The sequence below is a fragment of the Pleurodeles waltl genome, chromosome 3_1 (assembly GCF_031143425.1).
Source record: "Pleurodeles waltl isolate 20211129_DDA chromosome 3_1, aPleWal1.hap1.20221129, whole genome shotgun sequence".
NCBI classification, from domain to species: Eukaryota; Metazoa; Chordata; class Amphibia; order Caudata; family Salamandridae; genus Pleurodeles; species Pleurodeles waltl.
Genome location: NC_090440.1, coordinates 1,174,645,875 through 1,174,669,973, shown reverse-complemented (window position 1 = coordinate 1,174,669,973; position 24,099 = coordinate 1,174,645,875). Strand labels below are relative to the sequence as shown.

General features: G+C 43.4%; 1 protein-coding gene across 3 annotated transcripts in view; it reads right to left on the bottom strand.

Annotated features, from left to right (window-relative positions):
• Positions 1-24,099, bottom strand: part of PRDM10 (PR/SET domain 10) — a 905,887-nt gene that overhangs the window by 455,626 nt on the left and 426,162 nt on the right. For all 3 annotated transcript variants that reach the window (XM_069224480.1, XM_069224481.1, XM_069224482.1), the window contains one exon: positions 20,141-20,347. In XM_069224480.1, the coding sequence (XP_069080581.1) occupies positions 20,141-20,347 (207 nt within the window). The remainder of the gene's footprint in view (positions 1-20,140; positions 20,348-24,099) is intronic.

Here is a 24,099-nt window from a genome sequence, read left to right as displayed (position 1 = left end):
GCTCTCATTATCCTAAATGAGACTACTGGATTTCTAGGCAGCAGGATCGATAACGGTGTGGGGGACTGAGTCTGACCCACGCGTAAGGAACTCTGTCACCCTAAATCCGGTTGTTGCTCCGGCTAACTAGCAGTGCCTCATTTCTCCCACGGGGAAGAGATGATTGGGCTGCCGAGCGCATGACATCTATGGAACTTCTCAGGGAAGTCGTGGTCACTCAGATCCAAACCAACTCTCTCATTCACAATATGGTCTCATATACAAATGACAAAGACAGTATAAGTTTTATATAATGTTTTAATAAAACAACTGTATTTTAGATATTAAGGCGTGAGCCGCAATAACCAGAACAATACAACATAGTAGGATTGATATAGTAACCAGGAGAGTAAAACATAAGAATAACGCTATCATAATTCCTAACCGTTTCTAATCTCCCTCTGCTTGTTCTATTTAGAGCACAGCATGTTAAGCTTCTAGCTTGCCTTTCTGTATCACTAGGGAGACGGACACACTCATACCTGAGCAAAGGCCTGTGATCTGGTTCAGCATCTGCAACGAGGCAGTCAGCGTCTAGTTGTGGTTCCCTGGTCGGAATCTCCCTCTTGCATGTATTGGGACAAGGAAGTGATTTTATAACTAACATGTCATCGTGATCACAAAATGTTCCTACGCAGGAATGGCAAGTCTAGACTCCTACCACGTCTATCGGCAATGTACCAGACTGTATCCTTGACTAAAGCACAGAGTGAATATGTTATGAAGAACTCCAGTGCTGAAGTAGGCAAAACAGTGTGATATGAATAAAAAACAACACCGTAGAACTGGCTATTCTGTAAAATAACAGTACGAAGCCTAATAGAAAGTATTTAGAGTAAAGTGCACAGAGGCTCTAAGCTGTTAGCAAATGAATAAAATATATTTAGGGCAAAGTGCACAGAGGCCTAAAGCCTCAAGCTAATGCGCAAAATATACATAAAACTGACCACACTACACCAATATAAAAGTTGAAGGTGAACTCATAATGTTGTTCCATTACTATCTTAGGTTTTTGGGTTTTTGTTTTATCAGCAATTGGGGCTGCAACTCCTGGCACACTTTTGCTTTTTTCCTCACACCAGTTTTGTTAAATATGGGGAAGTGTAAAGCATCCGACCTTGTTCAGGACACCGCAAAACACAGTAAGGCATCTAAACAACCAAATAACTGCACACTAAATGAGGTAGACCTTCTAATAGAAGAGGTCAAGTCCATTTAGAAACAGACCTGTGGGTTTTCCCAAGAAAACTACACAAAGTCTCCCTAATCTTTTTCAAAAGGAAATCAGTCAGGAAATCGACTCATAAGGCCTGTCGAACCTGACCAAGCAATCACTGGAGAGCATGTCACACTCGAGTACCAGTGCATACCTCCCCATATTGATACTATACTCTGTAGTAACAGCTTTAGAGCTAACGGGGCAGAAAGCAACCCCTGAGGTACATTGTGAGGACAAAAGAACTTCTACCTCGCTTGCACCCCTCTTTTGTGACACAGCTATCTTCACATCACAAATCAAGGACTTGAGAGCGGAGGTGGGGGAATTAAAGCATATGATAAAACATCTAACTTTTATGATGAACCAACTGCTAACTGATAAGGATACTAACATTGCCAGCACTCACAACATACCATGCAATCAGGAAGTTTGACTTCCAGAGCAGCTACTGTCTGCAATTTCGGGACACACCACCCAAGGGCTATCTAATGACATCCCCGAAGGTGAGACATGGTGCTTCCTGGGGGGCCATGGAGACCTGAGCCCATCAGAGAACCTAGGCCAGACACCCAGGTATTTTCCAACAATCAAAGACAGCATGTATTGCATAAGACCAGAGCCCACAGGTGGCATTTACCACAATGGGCCCCAGTCCACTCACAACTTCATGCACCTATTTAATACTAACAGTAGGTGCTCCCCACTTGCTAAATCGATCTTTATGATCAATGTTCCAAAGCTTCCTTCTTACACAGGACACGAAAGGGAGGACTCTTTAAAAAATAAAACTATCCACTGGATAAGACATGTGAGGGGTTGTTATTCAGTTACTCGGGATGAGATTCTCTGTGCTAAGAGACACCCATAAAGCTGAAAGACTTTTGGTATTGAGCTAACTCTTTGAGACGGGAAAATAGCCAACAGTTTGGTTGATTCTTGACATTAGGTCCTGTCCTCCAATTAACTTAATCATTCAGTTCAAATGCCAGTGGGCAGGTGACAGGTCGTCCAGTGCTGTCTGTAACGTTCCAAGACTTGCACTTGGTTCTTCTCCCTTGCATTAAGTAGAATGACTGTGCTCTCCAAGAACCTTCTGCCAATATTTTGTCCAACTGCAACAAAACTTACCAGTACCCCACCGGAGGAATTCCCAAGTGATGAACAACTAACTGTCTGTTGCACTGAGCTTAGTGACACAACTGTCCCTAAATGCTAGCCCAGACACCCAGTTAAGTCCATTATCTACCAATTCTGTTTACCCCACCCAATTGCCCTGACTCAGATATGTCCATCTAATAAGGCCATAACAAAGTATAAGTCACAATTAGTAACCCTAGTTTCATGGAATGTGGCTGGACTTAAGTCAAACATAGTTCTACCTCACTGGAATGAGTTAATCAGCAAACATGATATCTGTTTGTTTCAAGAAACGTGGTGCACCCACCCAAAGGTGGGCTATTTAAACGTTTGTGTCCCAGCAAAACCAAACCCATTCGGCAGACTCTCCAGAGAGCTAACAATCTGATCCAGAGCCTCTCTAAATTGTAGAATTCATCACCTAGATATAGACTGCCCAGAAATCCCTGGAGGACTAACTGAAAAAGAACAAGTGGCAATCTAATCTGATCCTTGCAGGAGACTTCAAAACTACCTCTGAGTCTCTCAATAGTGACAATAGCGAAAAAGGATTAGCCTGCGAGGAGGATGAGAAATAGGCTATACCTCAGTTGGACTTAGCTCCCATCAAAAGGTGGTCCCAGGCTGCCTTGCAGCTGAGGGCTCCATCTCTAGAATTAGGTGTGAGGGCTACTAATGTCTGGACCAAATCAGATACAAAGGGAGCTTATATGTTTAATGGATCCAATATTAAGAGTTGCATCAACTATAACTTGGTTGACCTGAGACTATGGCCTAATGTCAACGATACGGTTGTTATAGAAAGAACAGAGAGCAGCCACAACCCGTTGAGCCTCAGTAGGCTTGCACTCTGAACCAGGTAGCCGATTGATTCTTTCCCGCCATCCCTCAGTAGGGATGTTGAACTATCTACTGACAAATGGTGACTAAAATGGCGTTGAATTGGTGCTCACCCTGACATTCTGTCCACAATCAGTTCTGACCTACAAGTGAATTTAGTCACGATGAATATCTGTCTCAAAAGAGAAATGGACTTAATAGCACTAAGTGGCTTACATAATAACGTCTTGGAACACATTCTGACATATTTGACAGTTCCTGTATCCTATTCTCATAAGTACACCCACAATTCTTGCGCCAGTGTTAGAACTATGTGATGTGACTGCTTCAATGGATGTCATTACCAGTGGCAGGGCCCCTGGGCCCTACGGCATATCAATGGACATATTTACCCACGGTAAGGAAAACTGGTCAAAATACATACTTGTTTTTGCCAATGCTATGGCAAAGGGAGCTCCAATCCCAGATTCTTGGAAAGGTGCTAAAGTAATACCAATCTATAAAAAGGGTGATAGAAATCTGCCAGGAAACTACTAATAGATTGCATTCATAAGGTATTTTCCCATTTAGTACTGTTCATAATTCAGGCCGGGATCAACTAAAAACGACATACTAACACCTTTTCAACTGTTTAAAAAAAAAAAACATCACTATTGACGAGGTCTTTCATTTTTCATTTTTGTATTGGAAGACGGTGCTCATCGCCAGAGGCAATTTGTATGTTGCCTTTGTCAAACTCAGATCCGCATTTGACCTGGCTCCTCGAACAAAACATTGCCATGTTCTTCACGGTATGGGAATCCCGCCCTGACATTTTATCAGTACTCATTCGCTTGCATGATGGCAACTATGCCAGAATTTGATGTGGCATGCAGGGGCAAATTACCAACCAGATTTCCGTAGGAGTACGACAGGGTTGTGTCTTAGCTCCCACACTATTTTCTCTACATTTAAATGACATAGTGCAATTTCTTTCACAGTACCCCACTGATGTTGCCTCTCTTGTCAAGGTTAAGACCCCCATCTTTCTGTTTGGGGATAACACTCTATTGATCTCCTAAACCCCTACCGGGCTCTAAATATTGCTTAACCGCTTTGACGAGTTTTTCCTCACCCATGGGTAAGAGATCAATGTAGCAAAAACCAACTATATAACATTCAACCAGCATAAATCATCCAAAGGAAAGCTCACGTTAGTGGGAACAACTTTAGAAAAGGGGATTTCTTAAATTATTTAGGTATAAAGCTGCCCGGTGCGGTGATTTGGAAGCCCCTCCTTGACAAAATGACAGTAAAGCACAGACTAATTGTAGGTGTCATCCTCAAAGAGCATTGTGCATCTGTCATAAACTCATACTATCTTACCTACAGTTCTATGAAGGAAAAGATGCCCGGGCAGCCCTTTACAGAGTTGAACTATGGGGCTTCTCTAACATCAAAGAGTTGACGAAATCAGAAAACAAATTTCTAATGAACTTAGCCCACCTTCTATCTAGCACCCCACTCACACTAGATAGGAGCAGGAAAGTGATGAAGAACAAAGCTAAGTTGCGCCCATTATTGTTTTAGAGGATAATTTGGTCCACCCTAGAACCTGCCCAGTATGCTGCAGCCTTGCAAGAAATCATAAAAAATCTCATGACTTGCAAATATAAAAAAATTGCTCATTTCCTTGAGCATAATGAAGCTTTGGGAGACTCTGCTCCAAGACCTTATTCCCTCCAAGGAGTTGTTAAAAAAAACAATATTGGCTATGGACAGAGCTGAATGATACTTAAACATCTGTAAAAGCTATACTGACAATGGAATATTTCGACTTTAAGAGTACCAGTGCTTACAAGCAGTTTTGGGAAATCACTGCAGTCAGTTTTACTTTCAGTCTGGGATTGGCTCTTTACCCCTAAAAACCTTTACTTATAAATGGGCGGCCACTGAATCTATATCCTGTCCAGCCTGCAATGCTGTGAACACATCTGTATCCAGTGTTCTATTCGCTTGTCTGGCCTATGCTCACCCACGACAGACACGGCTAATGCCCATCTGTAGACAGATAGGCACATGCAGCCCCTGCACTGCCTTAAGGATCTTGATATCTGATCCTCGCCCCTTGTATGTTTGGTTGTTGCCAAATGTTTTGGTCGAATGTGGCACATTGAACAAAAGCCATTACTATCCATTAAGTTGCTTGTGCGATTCCATCCAGGGGCTTTTCGCTGTACACTGCACATTATGATGTAACAGCCTGTCAAAGTCTGTGTTGTACTACAATTCGCTCCTTCTGATCTTTTTAGCTTTTCGATTGAATTGTCTCTTGTATCGTGCTTTTGCTGCTCTGGTTTTGATTTGGAACACCTCTTTTTCTGTATGATTTCATGACCATGTTTTCTCATCTTTATGTTTACTTACTAGGAAATGTTGGATTCAAGAATAATCAAATTTTGCACTTATGGCTACTTTTTAAAGTTTTTAACTTCTCTTATATGCACTTCTATGTAATGTTATTGTATGCCTTCATGGCACCAGCTGTAAAATAAAGTTATTTGAAATTACTATGATGTGTATTCTGTTCTTTATAACTCCTATCTCTTTAATCCGCTGTGGCACTGTTTGCTGCTGTTGCAGTTCTTAGAACAACATGTTTTATTATAATACAACACGCAGCTCAAATCAAGATAAAGGGGGCATTCCAGTCAGCCGGCCAACTTATGCTGTACCATGTTGTTGCAGTTCTGCTGAACCTGGCGTTTTCTCTCTCTATCTACTTGAGAGGACTGCCAGTGGACCAACAGACCTCCTTTCTACCTATTGCACAGGCATCGGGCTGGGGTTTTCTTGCAGAGACTATTATTGGCAAATTAGGGCTAACACTGTTATTGCTCTCATGTAGATATTTAGTTGTGAAGGTAGGGATTTTAGATGCACTATTGTGACAGAATATTGGGACTTTTATCTGTTTAACTTTCCTGGTCCCTATAATAATAGTGTTGTGTTTCATTGTCCTAATAATTGCCCTTTATGGTTTTTGACATAGAACACAGTTGCTTCAAAAAAATTTATTGAACCAAATCCTGCTTCTGTTTGTCTTATGCATGTGTGAGACTTGTGTAACTGAGAGAAAGGGGTAAGATCTGTTCTACCACGACTTCCCTGAAGTCTTAGAGTGTCACGCGTTAGGCTGCCACAAATCACATTTACTCTTGGGTTTTGGTGAGGTGCTGATAGCTTGAAAGGGTTAGGCCGACAGCTATCAGACAGTGCGGGATAAGACACAGTCCCCCACACGCGATGGTGCTGCCACCCAAATTGAGCAGTCTTGTCCTCATGAGGAGAGTCCTACAACATTGCGCCACCAAAACTGGTTAGGCACTAACTTTAAGGATCTCCCAAGTATCTCTGTCTCATTATGTGTTAAGACGTCCGCGGTATTAGGGATCATCCTCTTCAGCTAGATAGGTAGTACCTATTTTACGCTGTAGGTTGTTCAAGCTTGAACGTTACAAAAGGATTTCCCCAAATTGGTGTTTCTATCTCTGAACTATTTTTTAGATTTGGTGGACCCTTAACGAGAAACAATTGCAGCAAATATGAGACTCCCCCTCACAACACATTTAAAAAATCATGGCCTCACAGATGAGGGGGAAAAAGTTACGTTCGTTGTTGAGGCTCATGAAGCATACAGACCTTACAGAACTGAAATATTCTATTCTTGGGTCACCTTTCTAGCAGCATATGGGACTACACACACATTTCACCAATACACAATAGCAAATGCATCTGCACAATACAGACCATACAAGTATTTGGAAATACCACTATCTTATCAAGGACACCAAAATTGGCTTGATGGAGCCCTAACACATATTACATAAAATGTTAGTCAAGGTCCTTTAAGTAATGTCAGTTCTACATGGCCCGAATCGGCTATTTATACACCACACCCTAATGCAGGTACCATGGTGGTAATGGAAGTACGTAGCCTAAACACTAATTTAGTAGAAATATGTAGATGCTTAATACAATTTGTAATGGAGACTTTAAACACCACCCTAGCAAGGGCTGCTCCAATGCAACCACATGTGGCTACAGCTGGAATGAATCCTGTGACTGTGCATTCAATAATGGGTAAAGTACCCACCAAATGTGAAGAAATTACATTTTGGCTAGCACAAAAAATGTGCGCTTTGGAAGCAGTGTTTCCCCATAAGGGAACCCCAAGATAAACATAGAATGCTCACAACGTGCTTGCCATTTGGGATGGTTCCCTAAGTGGACTACTGCACCACATGGGGTGCTGTATTTTCTGCACTCTGCACTACCACACTCAGTATACCAACACTTGCGAACCTTCTGGAAGTTTTAAAGAGGATTCAAAACGAATATGGGAATGCCCCAGCACTGGACTTGGGAATGCAATTCATGGGTAATTTTGTCGCAGTATCCTCAATAATGTTAAGTAATCTTGAAGGGGAAGCAGTAGCATTGGCATTACATCAGCAGTTCCGGGAAGTTCCAGACCAGGTAAACCACAACTACAAGGTAAATCCAATAGAGATTCTACCAAGCAAGCACCAGGTGGTTCTAAAAACGCTGGGATAAACAAAAACAAAATAAAGACAGTCCAAAACAAAGAGGAGAATCCCCGCGATAGCAGACCTCTGAGAAAAGTTACAATCTAAGAAATAGTGAAACTTTAAAAACTGCCAATAGATACCAATATAATGTGACCCACCAATCTTGTTTCTTTCAGGACTCACCTGACAAATGAAGTGATAGAGGAGGGTGGTCAGAACATTGAAATGAGCATGTGAAACTAAGAAAAGATTCATAATGCTCATCTGAAAATTCCCATAAAAAGGAAGAGAAATGTCCACAACGAAAAACCCCAATTTAAAAAGAAAAAGGTGGCAGCAATTTTAGCTAAAAATGCCACACATATTGAGAACTTTACGGAAGCACAGGATGACGGCAGTGACTCTGCTAGACAGCACGGCAGAGGTCACAACAGCTCACCAGAATCTTCAAGAGCTTCTGTATGTAACAGCAGCTAACGACTTTCTTGAGGTCGAAACAGTGGAGAGACTCGTCTTCCCAACCAAGATGGTTTACAAAGCAAAAATACAAATTAAGGGAAACAAAGTGCAAAATGAAAGTTCTATTTTGGGGAACATTAACACTTAGTTATGATATCGACATGATAGAAAAAGACTGTCCAACTGAATTTGTCCGTAATCTCCCACAAGTGGAAGATGTCATTGTGCCATCTTTTTCGGTCCTAGTTCCAGATTCACTAAAAAAAGCTTACGCTGTAAATTGGGCATTGGTGGAGACTCCAGTGCTGTACCGCAACCATGTCGGGTGAGATAGAGATTCCCTCTACCATATCATATCAATCAGGTTAACACCAGAGGTTCAACTACAATATCCCATTAAACATGCAGCTACGAAACAATTCGAGAAATACTCTCACAACTTGAGACAAAGAAAGTAATAGAACCCTGCATATCACCAATGAACAATCATTTCTTTCTCATAGCTAAGCCTGACTATTCATATAGAATAGACTTAGATTACACCTTAACAGTCACACAAGCACATCTGCAATTCAAAACGCATACAGTACAGCACTTATTAACAATTTAGTGGGCAAAAAGTACAAAACAACATTGGATATCTCCAACAGTTTTTTTCTGCCACCTGAAAGTCGGGATTAGAGTGCCTTCAGTCAGCTTGGCTCCCACAGGGGTATAGGAACAGTTGAGGATTGTTCTCAACCCGTGTAACATTATATTACATGATACTGACCAAGAGGCGTTGTCTTATGTAGATGAAATCTACCTTACAGATGATGACCTCATGACGTGCCTAAATTGGGTGAACTGCATTGCTGTTGGATTTGCTGAATTGGGCTATAAATTTAATTTCAAGAAAACTAAAAGTGCTTTTCTCAGAGTCCAATTTTTGAGATATGAGTTATAAGATGAGGGAAAGAGTCTGGCACCCCACTTTGTAGAAAAGTGTGCAAAATTACAACCAGGGGTGTAGTATCAGTGTGTGGGGTGTTACACTCCCCCTGATAAATGTATTTTGTGAGAAATAATTGGGTGAAGGTGCCCTCAGTCGGGTATGGTGAGGTGTCTGTTGGATTGTGCCAGGAATTATTTACACACAGACAAAAACGCACATACTCTCTCCCTCTCTCAGTTTGGAAAGACAACAAAAATGATGGTTATTTTACTAAATAATGCACTTTCTCTCACTTAGTACACCTACCAATGCACATTCCTTTCTCTTTCCACTGCACCTTAAGCACCTCTTGTGCACCCTGCTTGTTGTATAATGTCTAATGTATTTTAACATCATATACCAACATGATTGTCGGGAAATCTGAAGTTAACACTCCCTCAATCATATTGACTAAGCTACGCCCCTGATTACAACCTCCTATGAAATCAAAAAGCTAAAATCACTGTTGGTCTGTTTCAATTTTGGCTTGACTAATATTCCAGACTATGCACAACACATAAAACCACTTTATGACTTAGTACGCCAGATTTTTCGAGCAAACACTGGACAGTTGAACATACATGCATTCTTAGAGCATTGCAACAGGACATGCTTGAAGCAAAACACTTACACAGACATGATAATAAAACAAACTTGATCATCAGAGTAATTGCTTTCATAAAAGAGAGACCTCTGGCCCAGAGGAAACACATTATTGTTACCCCAATACCAGCCCTAGAGTCTGTTACAAAAGCAAGCATTCTAAATGCAAAAGCATTACATCCACGTTGGATCCAATGGGCAACGTCTCTGAAGGCCACTGATGTAGAGTATGCCTTTGATCCAAAACTTCAGACACAATAATTTCCTCAATATGAACTTGAATACCCAAAGCCTACAAACATTTTGCCTCTTGATGAATCGCAGATAATAATTTACACTGATGGTTCAGAACAACCAGATGTAAGTACCAAACAGCACTACTCCTTCCCTTGCGCATCAGTGAGAAGGGTAATTAAGGACAGTAAATTATTTCCTCAAAATACCAACATGCAGACCCTAAGGGACAGCACTGCACAACTTGCAGAGCTCAAGGCTCTAATTTTGGCACTGGAACACACGGACCATGAACTTTCTACATTGATTGTGTGTGATTTGCATGACCGTATCCAGTCCTTCAATGAATATCTATATTATTGGTGCTAGAAGTGGGTTCAGAGGTTCAAAAGGGAATACCATCAAACACAAATTCTTGTGGTGAAAAGTAGCAGATCTTAAAGACAGTTACCAAAGGCCCATGTAGTCCACACATTTGGTAACCAACGTGTCAGAGTACAAGTTGTAGGAAACACTTCGGCGATGAGGTAGCCAAATCAGCAGTAGCCACGCCTTCTGTTACTGCGATTACTTGTTCTCCTACGAGGTTGGATGATGAAACACTGGCTGCTGTGAAGGCTTCAGCTAACAGCAAGCCCTTACCAAAGGCATATCCTGCCAAATATTCATACTACTTAAGTGCCCAAAAACATTGCATTCGGAACAATACCAGGGGTGGGTCATCGTGTGATCCCCAAACAAGACTGGAGACTAGATCTCATAAAAGCAGTGCATGAGGGGCTTGCTTCCACCTATGCAGATGTGGTGGCTACTATTTCATTACTTCAAAAATGCTACTGGTGGTCATGTCGAACCAAACAGACCAAACCATATGTCCTTTGCTGTGACATCTGTCAGCAAATTAAAGGGTCCACCGCAGACACCTCTCTAACAAACCTCTTCAATGTGTGTACCTAGACCACCCTTACAACCTGGCTGTGCATACAAATACATCTTAGTCACTGTGGACTCATGCTCCAGATTGCTATGGGTATGACCACAACGATTGGCTGATGATCAAACTGTTGTTTAAGATTTGCCAGTCTTCATCTGGACATCTGCTGTTGCAGCATTTCACTAAGCTCAAGGGCATGCTTTTGCCTCCAGGACATTCAGGGACACTATGGCGACGATGGGTGTTCAACTACATTTCTCCTCTCCCTATCATCCTGAAGGAAACACGATTGTGGAGAGGATCACTAAAACTTAAAGTAATCCGTAACAGCAAGAGTATTAGGTACAGGTCGCAGCTGGCTGCACCACAAGTATGGAGTCCAGAGAGCACTAAATAATTTGCCCAGAAGGTCTTTGGGAGGGTGTGCCCCAAACAAGGTACTGCTCAGAATACCTAAGTAAGTCCCAGATCTTGATGGTTCTGGTGCAGTGGAGATAGAAACACCTTTTGACATAAATGAACGTGTCACTGTCTTGCAAGACTTACAACAGTTCCGGGATGAAAACTCATCTGCACATGCCACCACCTTGGGAATAAGGGATTTGCCAACAACAGCATCTGGCTGAATTCCAAAAGTTGGGGTTCTAGTAAGAGAAAATAAAATCGCTGTGAAAAAGGAATATGGCCCATCATATAGGGCATCGGTTCGAGCCCTGGGAATACACGGTACCAGAACTGTCATCTTACCACTGCTGCCTGGTTCTACAGAAAACAGTTTCATTTCAGTTGACAATGTCAAGCTACATTGTAGGAAGATGGCTCTTTATCTAGTGGACTATAATGAGGTACACTGAGCAAAGAGTCCAAGCAATCCCCAGAGGTATCAGAGATGCAAAATTACATCCCAAATGCTCTCTTTTTGGGTAGTATGGTCGAGCAGTTAGGCATATCAGAGGGTAGTGCAAAGCATGTAAGGTGCACACTCATGCAGTGAGAAACACACTCAATAAAGAAATTTGACACCAATTTATAAAAAATAACCCATACTTTTATGTAAATTTAGATACCAAGATCATCAGGATCAGGTAAGTACTTTTCGAGTTATGAATTTTTATAGTTGTCAAAAGTAGACAGAGTGCATCTTTCAGGAAGCTGCAATGGAATTCTAAAGAGGAAAACAAAGATGGCAATCCATGTGGAGTACAACAACTTCTGGGACCAATTCCCTAGACTTAAGGGAGTTTCGGGGCAAGGTCCCAGGCCACACGAACAGGTCACCTCGGGGAGTTCTGGTGCATCCGGGTTCAGAGGTGTGTTACGGCATCGGGTGACCCATTCAAGTCAATGAGAATCGGTCATGAAGTTCACAGTGGGCGAGCACAGTGTGGGCTTCTCTTCTGGAGGGACTGAGGACCACACTGTCACCGTTGGCCCACTTAAACACGGGCTGGGTGGCTCAGGTGTAGTGGTGATGTCCCTTGTTGTTTTTTTTGGGAAGTCCTGATCCTCTCAGTTCTTTCTTAGGTGCCTGCGCATGCAGGGGAGCAGCTCCTCCACTCAAAGAGAGTTCCTCTTGGTGATTTGCAGAGCACTGGCTGCTCTCCCGGTTTTTTGGAGGATGCAGTGGCAGGGCAGGTCAGTTGCTCTTTGAGGGTCGGGTGCAGCAGGCAGGCCAGCAGGGTTGCCGTCAAATCAGTCATGATCCTCGGTTCTTGGGTTCAGCAGGCTTCTCATCTTCTTCTCCTTTTGTGTCCCGCAAAGATCTGAGGACATGTTATCAGGGGGTCCTCTACATACTCAGTTTAGGGGGCGTTAAGGGGAGTGAAGGTAGTAGCTAATGAGCTACGTACCCTTGGGGTCACTAGACCCCTCTAGATGACATTTTTCTGTGGGGAGTGGGCATCATTCTGTCCACAGCTGGCCACCCTAGGGGTGTTCCCAATCTGGAAGTGTGACATGCCTCCTGCATAGCTAATTTTCCCACCTGTCCAGGTGTAAGATGAGCCCTGAGGCGGGGGGTTGTCATCTTCCTCTTGAGGAAGACCAGTTCTGCATATCAAACAAGGTGGGCTTTTTGAAGCTCCTGCCTTGGAATGCAGGTCATCCTGTGGGGGGGGGGCATGGGGTCAACACCCCAGCCCAGACAGGCTTTTGTTTCTGACCTCCTGACAGCAGAGGCTCTCTATCTGGGAGGTCAGATTCTTGTCTGTTGGAGGCAGGCTGGCAAGAACCGGTCAGTGAGCTTACCAGCAGTTGCTAGGCTTTTCAGGGGACACCTCTAAGGCTCCCTCTGGGTGTATGTATTAAGAAATCCATCACTGGAATCAGTCAGGGTTTATTATTATAAGATGTTTGATACCAAACAATCCAAGGTTCACAGAAGTCATCATGTAGCTGGGGAACACACAGTGACCAGTGTCCAGCACATGTATTTAAAATGGCTTCCCTGTAGACTTACTATGTCTGCAACCAGAACCGAGCACCCTACACACTCCATGTGGCCAGTCCTGCACAGTAGACCATGAGGACTCCTGGGCAGTTCTCATGACCTCTCACTGCCAATTAGGATGTACCTCAACAAGCATTAAACAACAACGAAAAAACTACCACAAGCCTTCTTCTGCAGACCTTTTGTCCAATTTATTTGAAAAAAACGAATTTGCTGCTGTATTTTGGCTAATTTCTTGGTCTCCTTCAGGGGAACCCACAAACTCTGGGTACCTCTAGAATCCCTAGAATGTTGGAAAAAAAGGACACATATTTGACGTGGGTAGCTTATGTGGACAAAAAGTTATAAGGGCCTAAGTGCGAACTGCTCCAAATAGCCAAAAAAGGCCTGGCACCTGAGGGGGAAAAGGCCTGTCAGCGAAGGGGTTAACAACAATGTGACGTGTTGTGATGCTGTGTCTTTCCACAGCACCATAAGTGCATTAATAAAATATAGGCACAATATTAACTTCTTGTTTTGTTGCATGTTCTCCTGCAGCAATTCAAACATTGAGCTATGGCAGAATTTATGAAGGTCAACTGGAACCTTTCAAAATCCCTAGAGGGCTACTGTGCTGAATTCTGCCAGCACCTTCCTTTAGGGGAAGGGTGCGAAAACTTGGGCTATCATCTGTAAGTTGTCCTGAGACGTGTCCTTCTGAATTCTAACATTAACTTACCAAACAACCATATGTAAGCATTTTCATAGATTTTGCAGAGAAAACCAAGAAGAAACAGGCCTTAAGGTATCTTGTCCTCAAATAAGAGTCCAAGTACGTGGTAACCAATTATTCTGCTCCTGTATCTTTGGAGACTTAGAGGGCTGTTGTCTCACACCATGATACCCCCCTATACCACTTCCAAACTAATTGGCCCAATGAGCTCACCCACACCACAGCCTTGTCATATCATAGCAATCAGAAAAGCTTCATGAACAGAACAATCATCGGATCTTAATGGCAACCATAAATGACACACATACCACTGACTGTCCTGAGACTACATGGTTCCCATAGACAGTCCTCTTCACTATGTAGCACATTCACACCATTCCTACTTGCCAACCACTCATTCATCAAATGTCTAGTTCACTCTCTCCTGCATTGAATGTCTCAGAAAAAGGGCAACAGATATAGTCAGAGGTTTGTCAGAGTTCAAGAAGAAAACCAGCAACTTAAAGTTTGTAAGTAAATGCCTTTTTTGCATGGTCACCCTAAATGTTTGGATAGATCCTGCTGAACACATCTCAGTACTAGTGTGCTGACCCTTAAATGTTCTAATTGGTAAACCCACAGTTGGCATAGGTTAACATACTTTTAAGATCCTAGTATGGGGTACCAGAGGTACCCAAAGCCTGTAAGTTAAAGTGCCTCTTCTCAACTGCAGCACTTATCGTGCCACCAAAAGTGTGACAAAAGAAAGTATGGCTCCTACCCTGCCATTGCTGGCAGGCAGTGTAGTTTTCAACTGCTAAATCGACTTTGCCATTTAAAGCAATGGCAAAGCCTAAACATTCCTTTTTAATAAGCCACCCCTGAGGCAGAGCTAATGAACTATAAAGAAAGGGTGCACTGTATTAAAAAGTTGGATATGTGTTTCTTAACATTAAATGTCCTGACAGTAAAAACCCTGCATTGTCATTTTTACTTTGGAAAGGCTAGTAACCCCACTGGTGAGCACATAATTACATGCTAACAACCAACAGTGCTGCCTTCTGAATGGGAGTACTAAATAGAATACATTGAGGATTAAAATAATTGTATGTTTTACCTGACTTGATGGTCAAGTCGAATTTAATGTAACATTAGCACAAGTGGCAATTTTAGTAAGTAGCCATTCTATTAACCAAAGTTTTTCAGTGACTGTTAAACGTTGCTGACCACAAGAAAGCCTTCTGTCCTCCTAGGGGGAGATGTGACTAACTCTCAGAAAGGTATCCAAAGGGCCTGTCATTTTGAGAGGTGACTTTTCCCTGGCAGGAAGGCGAATTGGAGAGTGAGCCCAAAAGGCAAGCTTCAAAGAAGAAGCCATCTTTGAGCAACAAATGGTGGACACACACAAGAGGGGGTGTTTGTTGTTCTTCTAGACAGGCTGCATCATGGACAAGGAGGGAGAAGCTGCTGCTAAACTGTTTTTTCATGTGGGTGTGTACCCCCAGGTAGCCACACCTCTGCAGTGGGCTACGGAGCAACCCACCCCAAGAGAAGAGTTCTGCCATGTTGAGAGTGGGCAGAATAGTGCAATCTGAAATAGAGAGGGCTACAAGAGTCAGTTAGCGGACTTCCTGTTACAGCAACAGGGCTACAAAAGCTAAGGAAACCTGCCTTGGTCAGTTGGTGCCAAGAACATCTGACCAACAACATGCATCCCGAGAGTCCCAGAACTGATCCTAAAAAGTTCCACCTGAATCTGCTGGACCCGGTAGAGTCGTCGGAGTGCAGTTCGGTCACCCAAGATGGAATTTGTCATCAGTTAAAAAAAGGACTCACGGGTTTCGCTGTAACCGAAGACCTGTAGAACAGTGGCAACTGATTTCTGACTGGACTTCGAGGGACATCAACTCCTGTGACAAAAGTAGCCCCACTCGTTTATAGACCATGGGGTCACCCCAGGATGACCCCTGTCTCTGGATCAGTATGCTCAGTATCGTCATTTTACATCTTCAGCAACCTGCATCACTTATATCAGGACAACTCCACTATAGTCTATTGAGGTTCGTCCAGTGACCCTGAAGCTGGACTGGAGACTGCTTTGACTGCAAGGTAACTGCCCTTCTTAGCCTCATAGTAATTCAAAATTTATGAAAGTTTCCAAAGTTTGTAAAGTTTGACCACAAGCGCAGTCCATTACAATAATTTATTGCATTGGATGAAAAGGCAGTGATTTATTGTTCCTTTAAAAATTCATATCTCCAGAACACTCTGCTGGATTTTTTGCCATTGAGGTGTAATTTTAAAGATTTTTATAAATTGGATTAATTTCATTGTGTCCCACTTCATTCGAATATTTTTCCTTTGAGAAAAGCAGACTGCTCAGAGCCCCAGCTACTTACGGTTCAGCTAAGGTTTTTCAAACAAATCTGACTGTCCCCAGTGCAGGTAGTGAGGTTATTACACGGTAAGGACTCACAACCATACGATATTATAAACCGCTTTCCTCAAAAAGTGCAATTATGAGCTGAACTCTGATATGATAATGCATTTGTAAAGACTCGGGTAAAAAAAAAAACAGATACCCTTATTTTAAAGTAAAGGGTTTTTACATTGTGGTCAATACGTTTCCCATGTCTGTGAAGAGTGTGGTTATCATACCCACTTGGGGCCAAAGCCAGCATACTATCCCGATGGTCATAGTTTAACCAGTACAGACTCACTTGGATGAGTTATTTTAGTTCATGGTGTGAGAAAACAGGGCTGATTGCAGAGGCCCCATAACGTTTTGCCCCCATTTTCCACTTTTTGCTGGTGTTTTCCTGACTCTGATGGTGCCCTGGGTACTGCTAACCAGTCCCAGGGTCTGTGCTCTGTGTAAAATGGATATGCAAATTAGGCTAATTATAATTGGCTAAGTTAACCTACCTATAAGTCCCTAGTATATGGTAGGGCATGTAGGTTTAGGGACCACAGCATAGGTGGTGCACACCTAGGTGCACTGCTGAGGTGCCCAGTGTCATTTTAAAGGCAGGCCTGCCTTGCTGGCTGCTTTTAAATTAAAGTTATATGCAAATTCGACTTTGGAATTAAAGGTACTTCCAAAGTCTTAAACTACCTTATTTTCACATATAAGTCACCCCTAAGGTGTGCCCTATGTGCCCCTAGGGCTGGGTGCCATGTAACTATAAGCAGGGACTTTATAAAAATAGGTTTATAAGCCCTGGTGAGGTAAAAACAGCCAAATTCGTTTTTCCCTCATTGAAGTAAATGGCCTTCATAGGCTAGAATGGGCAGACTTTATTTTAAATTTTAAAGTCTCCTTAAATGTTACATACCAAGAATTTGGTATCAAATTAATTGTTGTAATAAATCCCACAACTTCCAGTTGTTGGATTTAATATAACTTGTTCAGGTAAAAAGTTTAGACTTTACCTAAAAAGTTGCCAATTTCAGCTCTGCATTGTTTTTGCTGCTGTGCTCTGATTGGCCAGCCTGCAGCAGCTTCTGCCAGGCTGCCTTGATGAGGTGTGAAGTGGCCTGACTTCACACAAAGGAATGTGCTTGGGGGAGAGAATCTCCCCTCAGCAGATGGTGAGGCAGGAAGGGGGAGGGCTGCCAAACTGGTCTTCAAAGGCAGAGAAGGACATTTGCAGCACCCAGCAACACCCCCACATCCTGCAACCCCAGACAGCTAGGTGCCCCCTTGATTAGATTAGGAGAGGGCAGGAGAGGGGTGTGTTTATGATTTTTAGCCACACCAGTGGGTGGGCTCAGCCAGATGTAACCTCCAAAAATCAGATTCATCCATGTTGGATTTTTAGAGACTGTTGCCTTCTGGGATGGATTTTTGCCACACTTCCCAGGAAGTGGTCATCACAGGGGGACGACCCTGTCCCTGATTGGAGAACCAGGGCCCCCCTGCTTTTCACCCAGGAGCAAGGATAAAACTGGCAGACCTGCCTCCACACCTCAGATCCCCTCCAGAATTCAACAAGAAAGGAACTAAAGAAGAAGAAGGACTGCCCTGCTGGACCCCTGGCCTGCACCTGGACCCTGCACTCAGAAGGACTGCACCAACTGCACACTTGGGCTTCACCACAAGAAGGACTTTGCCTGGCTTCAACTGGTTCAAGGAGGGACTCCCTGTTTGCTACAGGTGAACAATTGCTAAACCAGAGTCCCCTGCACCAACTCCTGAAGAAAGCGACCAGCTGACCACTGTCCAGTGGCCAAAAAGGAGTTTGCGCCAGGTGCATTCTGGGAGTTGAAGTCCGCACCCCCCAAGGACCATCACAGAACTTCTGGACCCTTGGGGTGAGCTGTGGACCCCAAAAGAACCTTAAAAGAACATCTGGGTAAAGCCCCAGAAGTTTGGAAAAGATTTGAGAATTTGTGGAAAAAAGCTCCAGAGAGGGACCGACCCGCCGCGGAAATTCTAGCCGGCTTGCCTCAACCGCGACCCGGCCTGACTTCGTGGTTCGTCCCGGTAAAGAAAAACATCCAAAAAAGAGACTAAGTCCGAACGTAAAAAGTTGACCGGGACCTCCCAGCCATCGTATCCGTGAAGGGCTCCATGGACGTTGGATCAAGATCCAGGTTTACCCCGGTTGAAGGATTTTCATCTCGAAAAAACGACTAAGTCCGAAGGTAAAAGTCTCCACCGAGGAAACCCACATCGCGTATCCGGACAAGGGCTCCAGGAGGTCGGATTCAACTGGCAGGTTCGTCCCGGTGAAGAAAAACTTCAAAATAAAGACTAAGTCAGAAGGTAACTTTTTAACCGAGGCCTCCCGCGACCTGTAGCCGAGCAGGGCTCCATCGCGGTCGGCCTGAAAGTTTGACTTTGCCCCGGTCGAGGTGCAACCAGATGACCCGATTGGCGCTTTTTGTTTCTAAGCGCTAGAAAAGTAATAATTCTTTAAAAATTCATATCTCCGGTTCCCCTGAACCGATTTTAATCGTTTTTGTGTCATTTTAAAGATAAAAATATAAACTATTTTTATAAATTGGTTTTGGATTTTTAAACTGTTTCCTGTGTTTTATTTAATTACTGTTTTGTGATATTTGAATGCTTTACACTTTGTCTTCTAAGTCAAGCCTTGACGCTCGTTGCCAAGCTACCAAGGGTTGAGCTGGGATTAATTTACTGAGACCTAACTGTACCTTTGTGGAGGTTAGTGGCTTGTTGCTAGGTGTAGGTACCTACCTGCCCTACCAATAACCCATTTTCCAACACATGGCATGAGAAATCTGAATCTTCATACTTTGGGACTACAAAACCTATTCATTTTAAGTAGTGAATCTTTGACTCAAGATTCATCAAGATACTTTTCCCAGGTCAGTGATGCGTCATGACATAGCTTTACAAGTCTGCTCCTCGTTCATTCAGTATTAGATTTGCCATATCATTCCACATAAGGAGGAGCCCAGAGACAATATTTAAAGCTCAGCACTAAAGATCAGGGATAAATATTGATCCAGAACACCATCAACCTAATTTAGAAAGTTCTGCACATTAATAGGTAATAACGAGTGGTAATCATGTTCGGCACTAATCTTCCTCTTTCATGTGTGGTTTAGTTACCATCACTCAATTGCTGGTTTTAACCTGCACATACTTCCGTGATCAATATAATAATGGTTCATGATCCTACATAATTAGAGCATGTTAAATGTGCATTTCACATTTAACAGCCTTCCCAGCACTGTAAATCAAATCCCAAGAATCCTCTTCTGAGTGGACCATTTACAAATAATTACTATAAGATGTACAAAGGGGTTTTGCTTGAAGAAAACAAAGACTGCAATGTTCCAGAATGTGTTGCTCAGTAAAAGGAAATCACATAACTGGATACACGGACCTTCATTTGCAATGCTGGAAACACCTAAATATTGTGTTCATGAATGGGTTTAGGTAAAATTGTCACTCTGGTAATTTCTGTTACCAAATCCCTGTTATGCTGAGCACTGATTCTAGTGCTCCAAACTTACCCGAATACGCTTTGCTCGTCGCATATCCTCAGCTGTTAAAGTGCTCTCCAAGGGAACCATCACAGTGTCTTCATGCTGGAGAGGACGGATCTCTGTTGGCTGATGTATGGAGGACTGGCTGTCTCTTCCCTGGATAACAGGGGCCAGGGCCTGCTCCTGCTGCTCATACCCATTCACTGCAGCCTGTCCAACACTGTCAAACTGTGCCTTGGAAGAAACAAAATAGATCCATGTGTGAAATCAAAAATGAAGCCATACTCAAAGGTGCCTTTAACTCTGAATGCTTTAATAAGGATGTTTAAAATTATTAAAACTGTTGCCACTTATGACACCATGGCCAGCCATCAGGAAAGCAAAAGAGCGAATCTACCTGAGAGACTTACCAGGCCTTTCACTACTAGAGATGTGTAGGGAAGGAAGGCCACCAGCATGCTAAAAGATTTATATGCAGAAATTAAAATAGAACTGAAGCTATATGGGATATGAAGTCTCATTATTTCTCCCTATAAGCAATATCTGCAGACTTGTAAGAAGGCAATTTACCATAGAATCAAGGATGAAGTAGAAGTTAGAAATCTGAATATTTTCAGTGAGCGTTCCGCAATGAAATCCTCTCAAAAAAAGAGTAATGACTGAGGACATATTGAGACTGTATTCTTCTCTCACATTTGGAAATTATCCTTTAGAGAAAGGTATGGCAGATCAGCCAAGTGTCCGGTGACTCAGTGAGTTATACGTTTGCTCTTAACATCTGGGCTGACCTGCAGTTTAAGACATTTATTATGAGCAAGGTCAGCTGTCTACCATTTATTTGGGCAATACCTGTAACTGTAATTAACAGTTCTCCAAAATGTCACTTTTACAGCACATGCTGTAAATCATGATAGGAGATGTAGCCTAGTAGCTAAAGCTGCCGACTCTGGAATCTTGGTATGAATCCTAGCCTCAGAGCTTGGCTCCACATTGTGTGATTTTAAACTTCCTGTGCCTCAATGTGTTAAATATATTTGGGTAATCCACACTTGATGTACACAGTCTTGTAGATAATCTCTTAGTCAGGCACCTTGTACTTGGCCACTGTGGACAAACATACCCCGCCTGAAGCCTTTGCCTGCAGGCCCCCTCAACTGTGAGTGCTTGGGTGGAGAAAACTCGACACCTCAAGACACTTCTGCTCCTGTTGTCCCTGGCCTGTGGAGAAGAGGACCTGAGGTGTCCCCACGTTCCTGGACATCCCAAGATTCTGGTTCCGCTTGACTGGATCCCCATCCCTCACCTGCAGTATCTTTGCAACCGGACTGATCCCCATTGACTAACATTGGGCACCCAACACCATACTAAACCTCTGCACCTGGCCAACCCAGTGCCGCCCAGTGTGACCTGTTGGTGTGGTCCTGACACCTGCCCAATACTCACCTTAAGTCCAGACGACTGGTCCTGTAGGTCGCTGTTCTGTACCTGTGTGCTGTCTTTGTATTATCTCCATAGGATAACACTGCATTGTAGTAAGTGTCGACTTTTCAAAACTGTAATGATTTTTCTTGCACAACGTACTTACCTGATCCAATTGATTCTGCTGCAAGAATATATATTAAGATACTTGTTATTTTTGTATATTGGTGTGTATTTCCTTCTTGAGTCTCATTTACTGACTGTGTGTGTGTATATGCAGATGTCTCACACTCCTCTCTTATAAGCCTAAGGCTGCATGACCCCACTATCCCCTAAAAAGAGCACGTTAGGATTTCTAGAGCAAGCCCATGTCCACTAGTAAGGGAACCCCTGGATTCTGTGCATGATATATCTCATTTTGATATATCATATAAAGAGGCAGCTTCCTACACAGTGCCCGACAATTTCGATGACTGTGTGTGGCTCAGGGGTATCTGCCTCATCTGCCCACTGGTGGGCGGAACAACTTTGGCCCCATTTACTTGGGGTGGGGGAATGGCCATAAACAAATCTTCCCTGGTCTCTGGTGGGCTTTCTATCCCCCTTGTGGGCAGATGGGCCTTCCAAAAATAGGCCGATCTGCCCTCAAGGGGGGCAGAAATGGCCTAAAATAAATTTGCCCCCCAGGAGAACAACCCTTGCCTAAGGGGTCGTTCCCCTTGCGTGAAATTGACAAAAAACAAATAAAAATCCCTGGTGTCTAGTGGTTTCTGCCCCTCTTGGGGGCAGATAGGCCTAACAAAAATAGGCCGATCTGCCCCCCTAGGCCTAAATACAATTTGCCCCCCAGGGGAGCGGCCCTTGCCTAAGGGGTCGCTCCCCATACATAGAAACATGAAGTAAATAAAATTAAAATAATATATCCCTGATGTCTAGAGGTTTCTGCCCCCCAGAGGGAATATCGGTCGGAATATAATAGGGGGGGCAGAAAAGGCCTAGAAATATTTTGCCCCCCTGAGGAGCGGCCCTTGCCTAAGGGGCCGCTCCTCTTATGCATAAGTATTGATTAAAAAAAAACCTGGTGTCTAGTGCTTTCTACCCCCCTTGGGGGCAAATTGACCTAATAAAAATAGGCCGATCTGCCCCCAAGGCCTAAGGGGGCCTACATATAAAAAAATAAAATAAAAAAATAAAAATTATCCCTGGTGTCTAGGGCGTTTTTGCCATCTTGGGGGCATATCGTCCTAATTATATTAGGCCAAAATGCCCACAAGGAGTTCAGAAATGGCCTAAAAATAAAGTGGTCCCCCGGGGAGCGGCCCTTGCCCAAGGTGCTGCTCCCCTTATGAGTAAGTATAAAAAATTAAAAAAAAATCCCTGGTGTCTAGTGGGCATTTCTGCTGCTCGATCGCATCGCGATTGGGCAGCAGAAATGCTTGCAGAGACATGAAAGGAAAGGAAAGGCCTTTCCTTTCATGCCTCTGCCTGCCCCCTCCTCCCAAGCAGAAGAGAAATGCTGAGCATTTCTCTTCCGCATCGCACTGGAAGCATGCGATCGTGTGCTGACATCATCAGACGTCACTGGGGGGGGGGTCGGTGTGGAAGGTGAAGCGATTCCCCTTCCAGCCCTGCCATGGGGGGGGGGGTGGACATTGCCATGGGGGGGGGGGCATTTGGGGGAAGCGCTAGCGCTCCCCCTGAGGGCCAATACTAGGACGTAATGGTTAGCATTACATCCTTGGCACCCAAGGGGTTAATCAGAATAGCAACAACAGGGTTGTATTAGCCTTTTATTCCACCAGGCATTTCCTTGTGCCTCTGTTACTTTCCCCAGCTCCCCACGATTAACTGTAGGAGTCTTCGAGAGTGAGAGAGAGAGTAAATAGGGAGGGGACGGTAAACAGAAAGCGATCAGAGCAGGAGAAGAGAGTGAGGAGACAGAAAATAGGAGGTCGCAAGCATACAAAGGGAAGAGGGTTGGGGTGAGCATTTTTGCCAGGGCTAATTTTAGTTCCCAAGTCCGCATCTGAGCATGAAATGAGGTCAAATGCTAGAGAAAGACACAAAAAGTAAGCTTGTCAGTGGCACTCTTATTCAGGATAATGAGAATATTGCCTGTACCTGCCAGAGTGTTGACTCAGTACTAAGACTGGGTCGATAGACCAACTGAGAAAGGTTTAAGATATTGTTACTATTGAAGTATTTTGTAATTTTCTTGTTTACTAGTTTTTTAGTAAGTTTAGAATGCAGTGAAAGTAAAGACATCGGACAGTAGTCAGAGGGGTCTTGAGGATCAGCCAAAGGTTTTCTTCAGCAGATGGGGAACCTGAGCTTGCTTCCCAAGTTTGGGGAATGCTGTCTTAGATAGAGATTTGTTACAAAGGAGTGCAATGAGAACGAACCTTTAAAAATCTAAGCAGGAGAAAAGAATCCACACAGGGTAGGGGGCCAAAGAGAAATCTAATGTTTTGGAATGGAGACTTGATAGTGCCTTCAAGAACATGCGTGTGAAAACAAACACACCATTAGCTGAGAATGGTATAAAATTAAGACTATCTAGGCGGGTG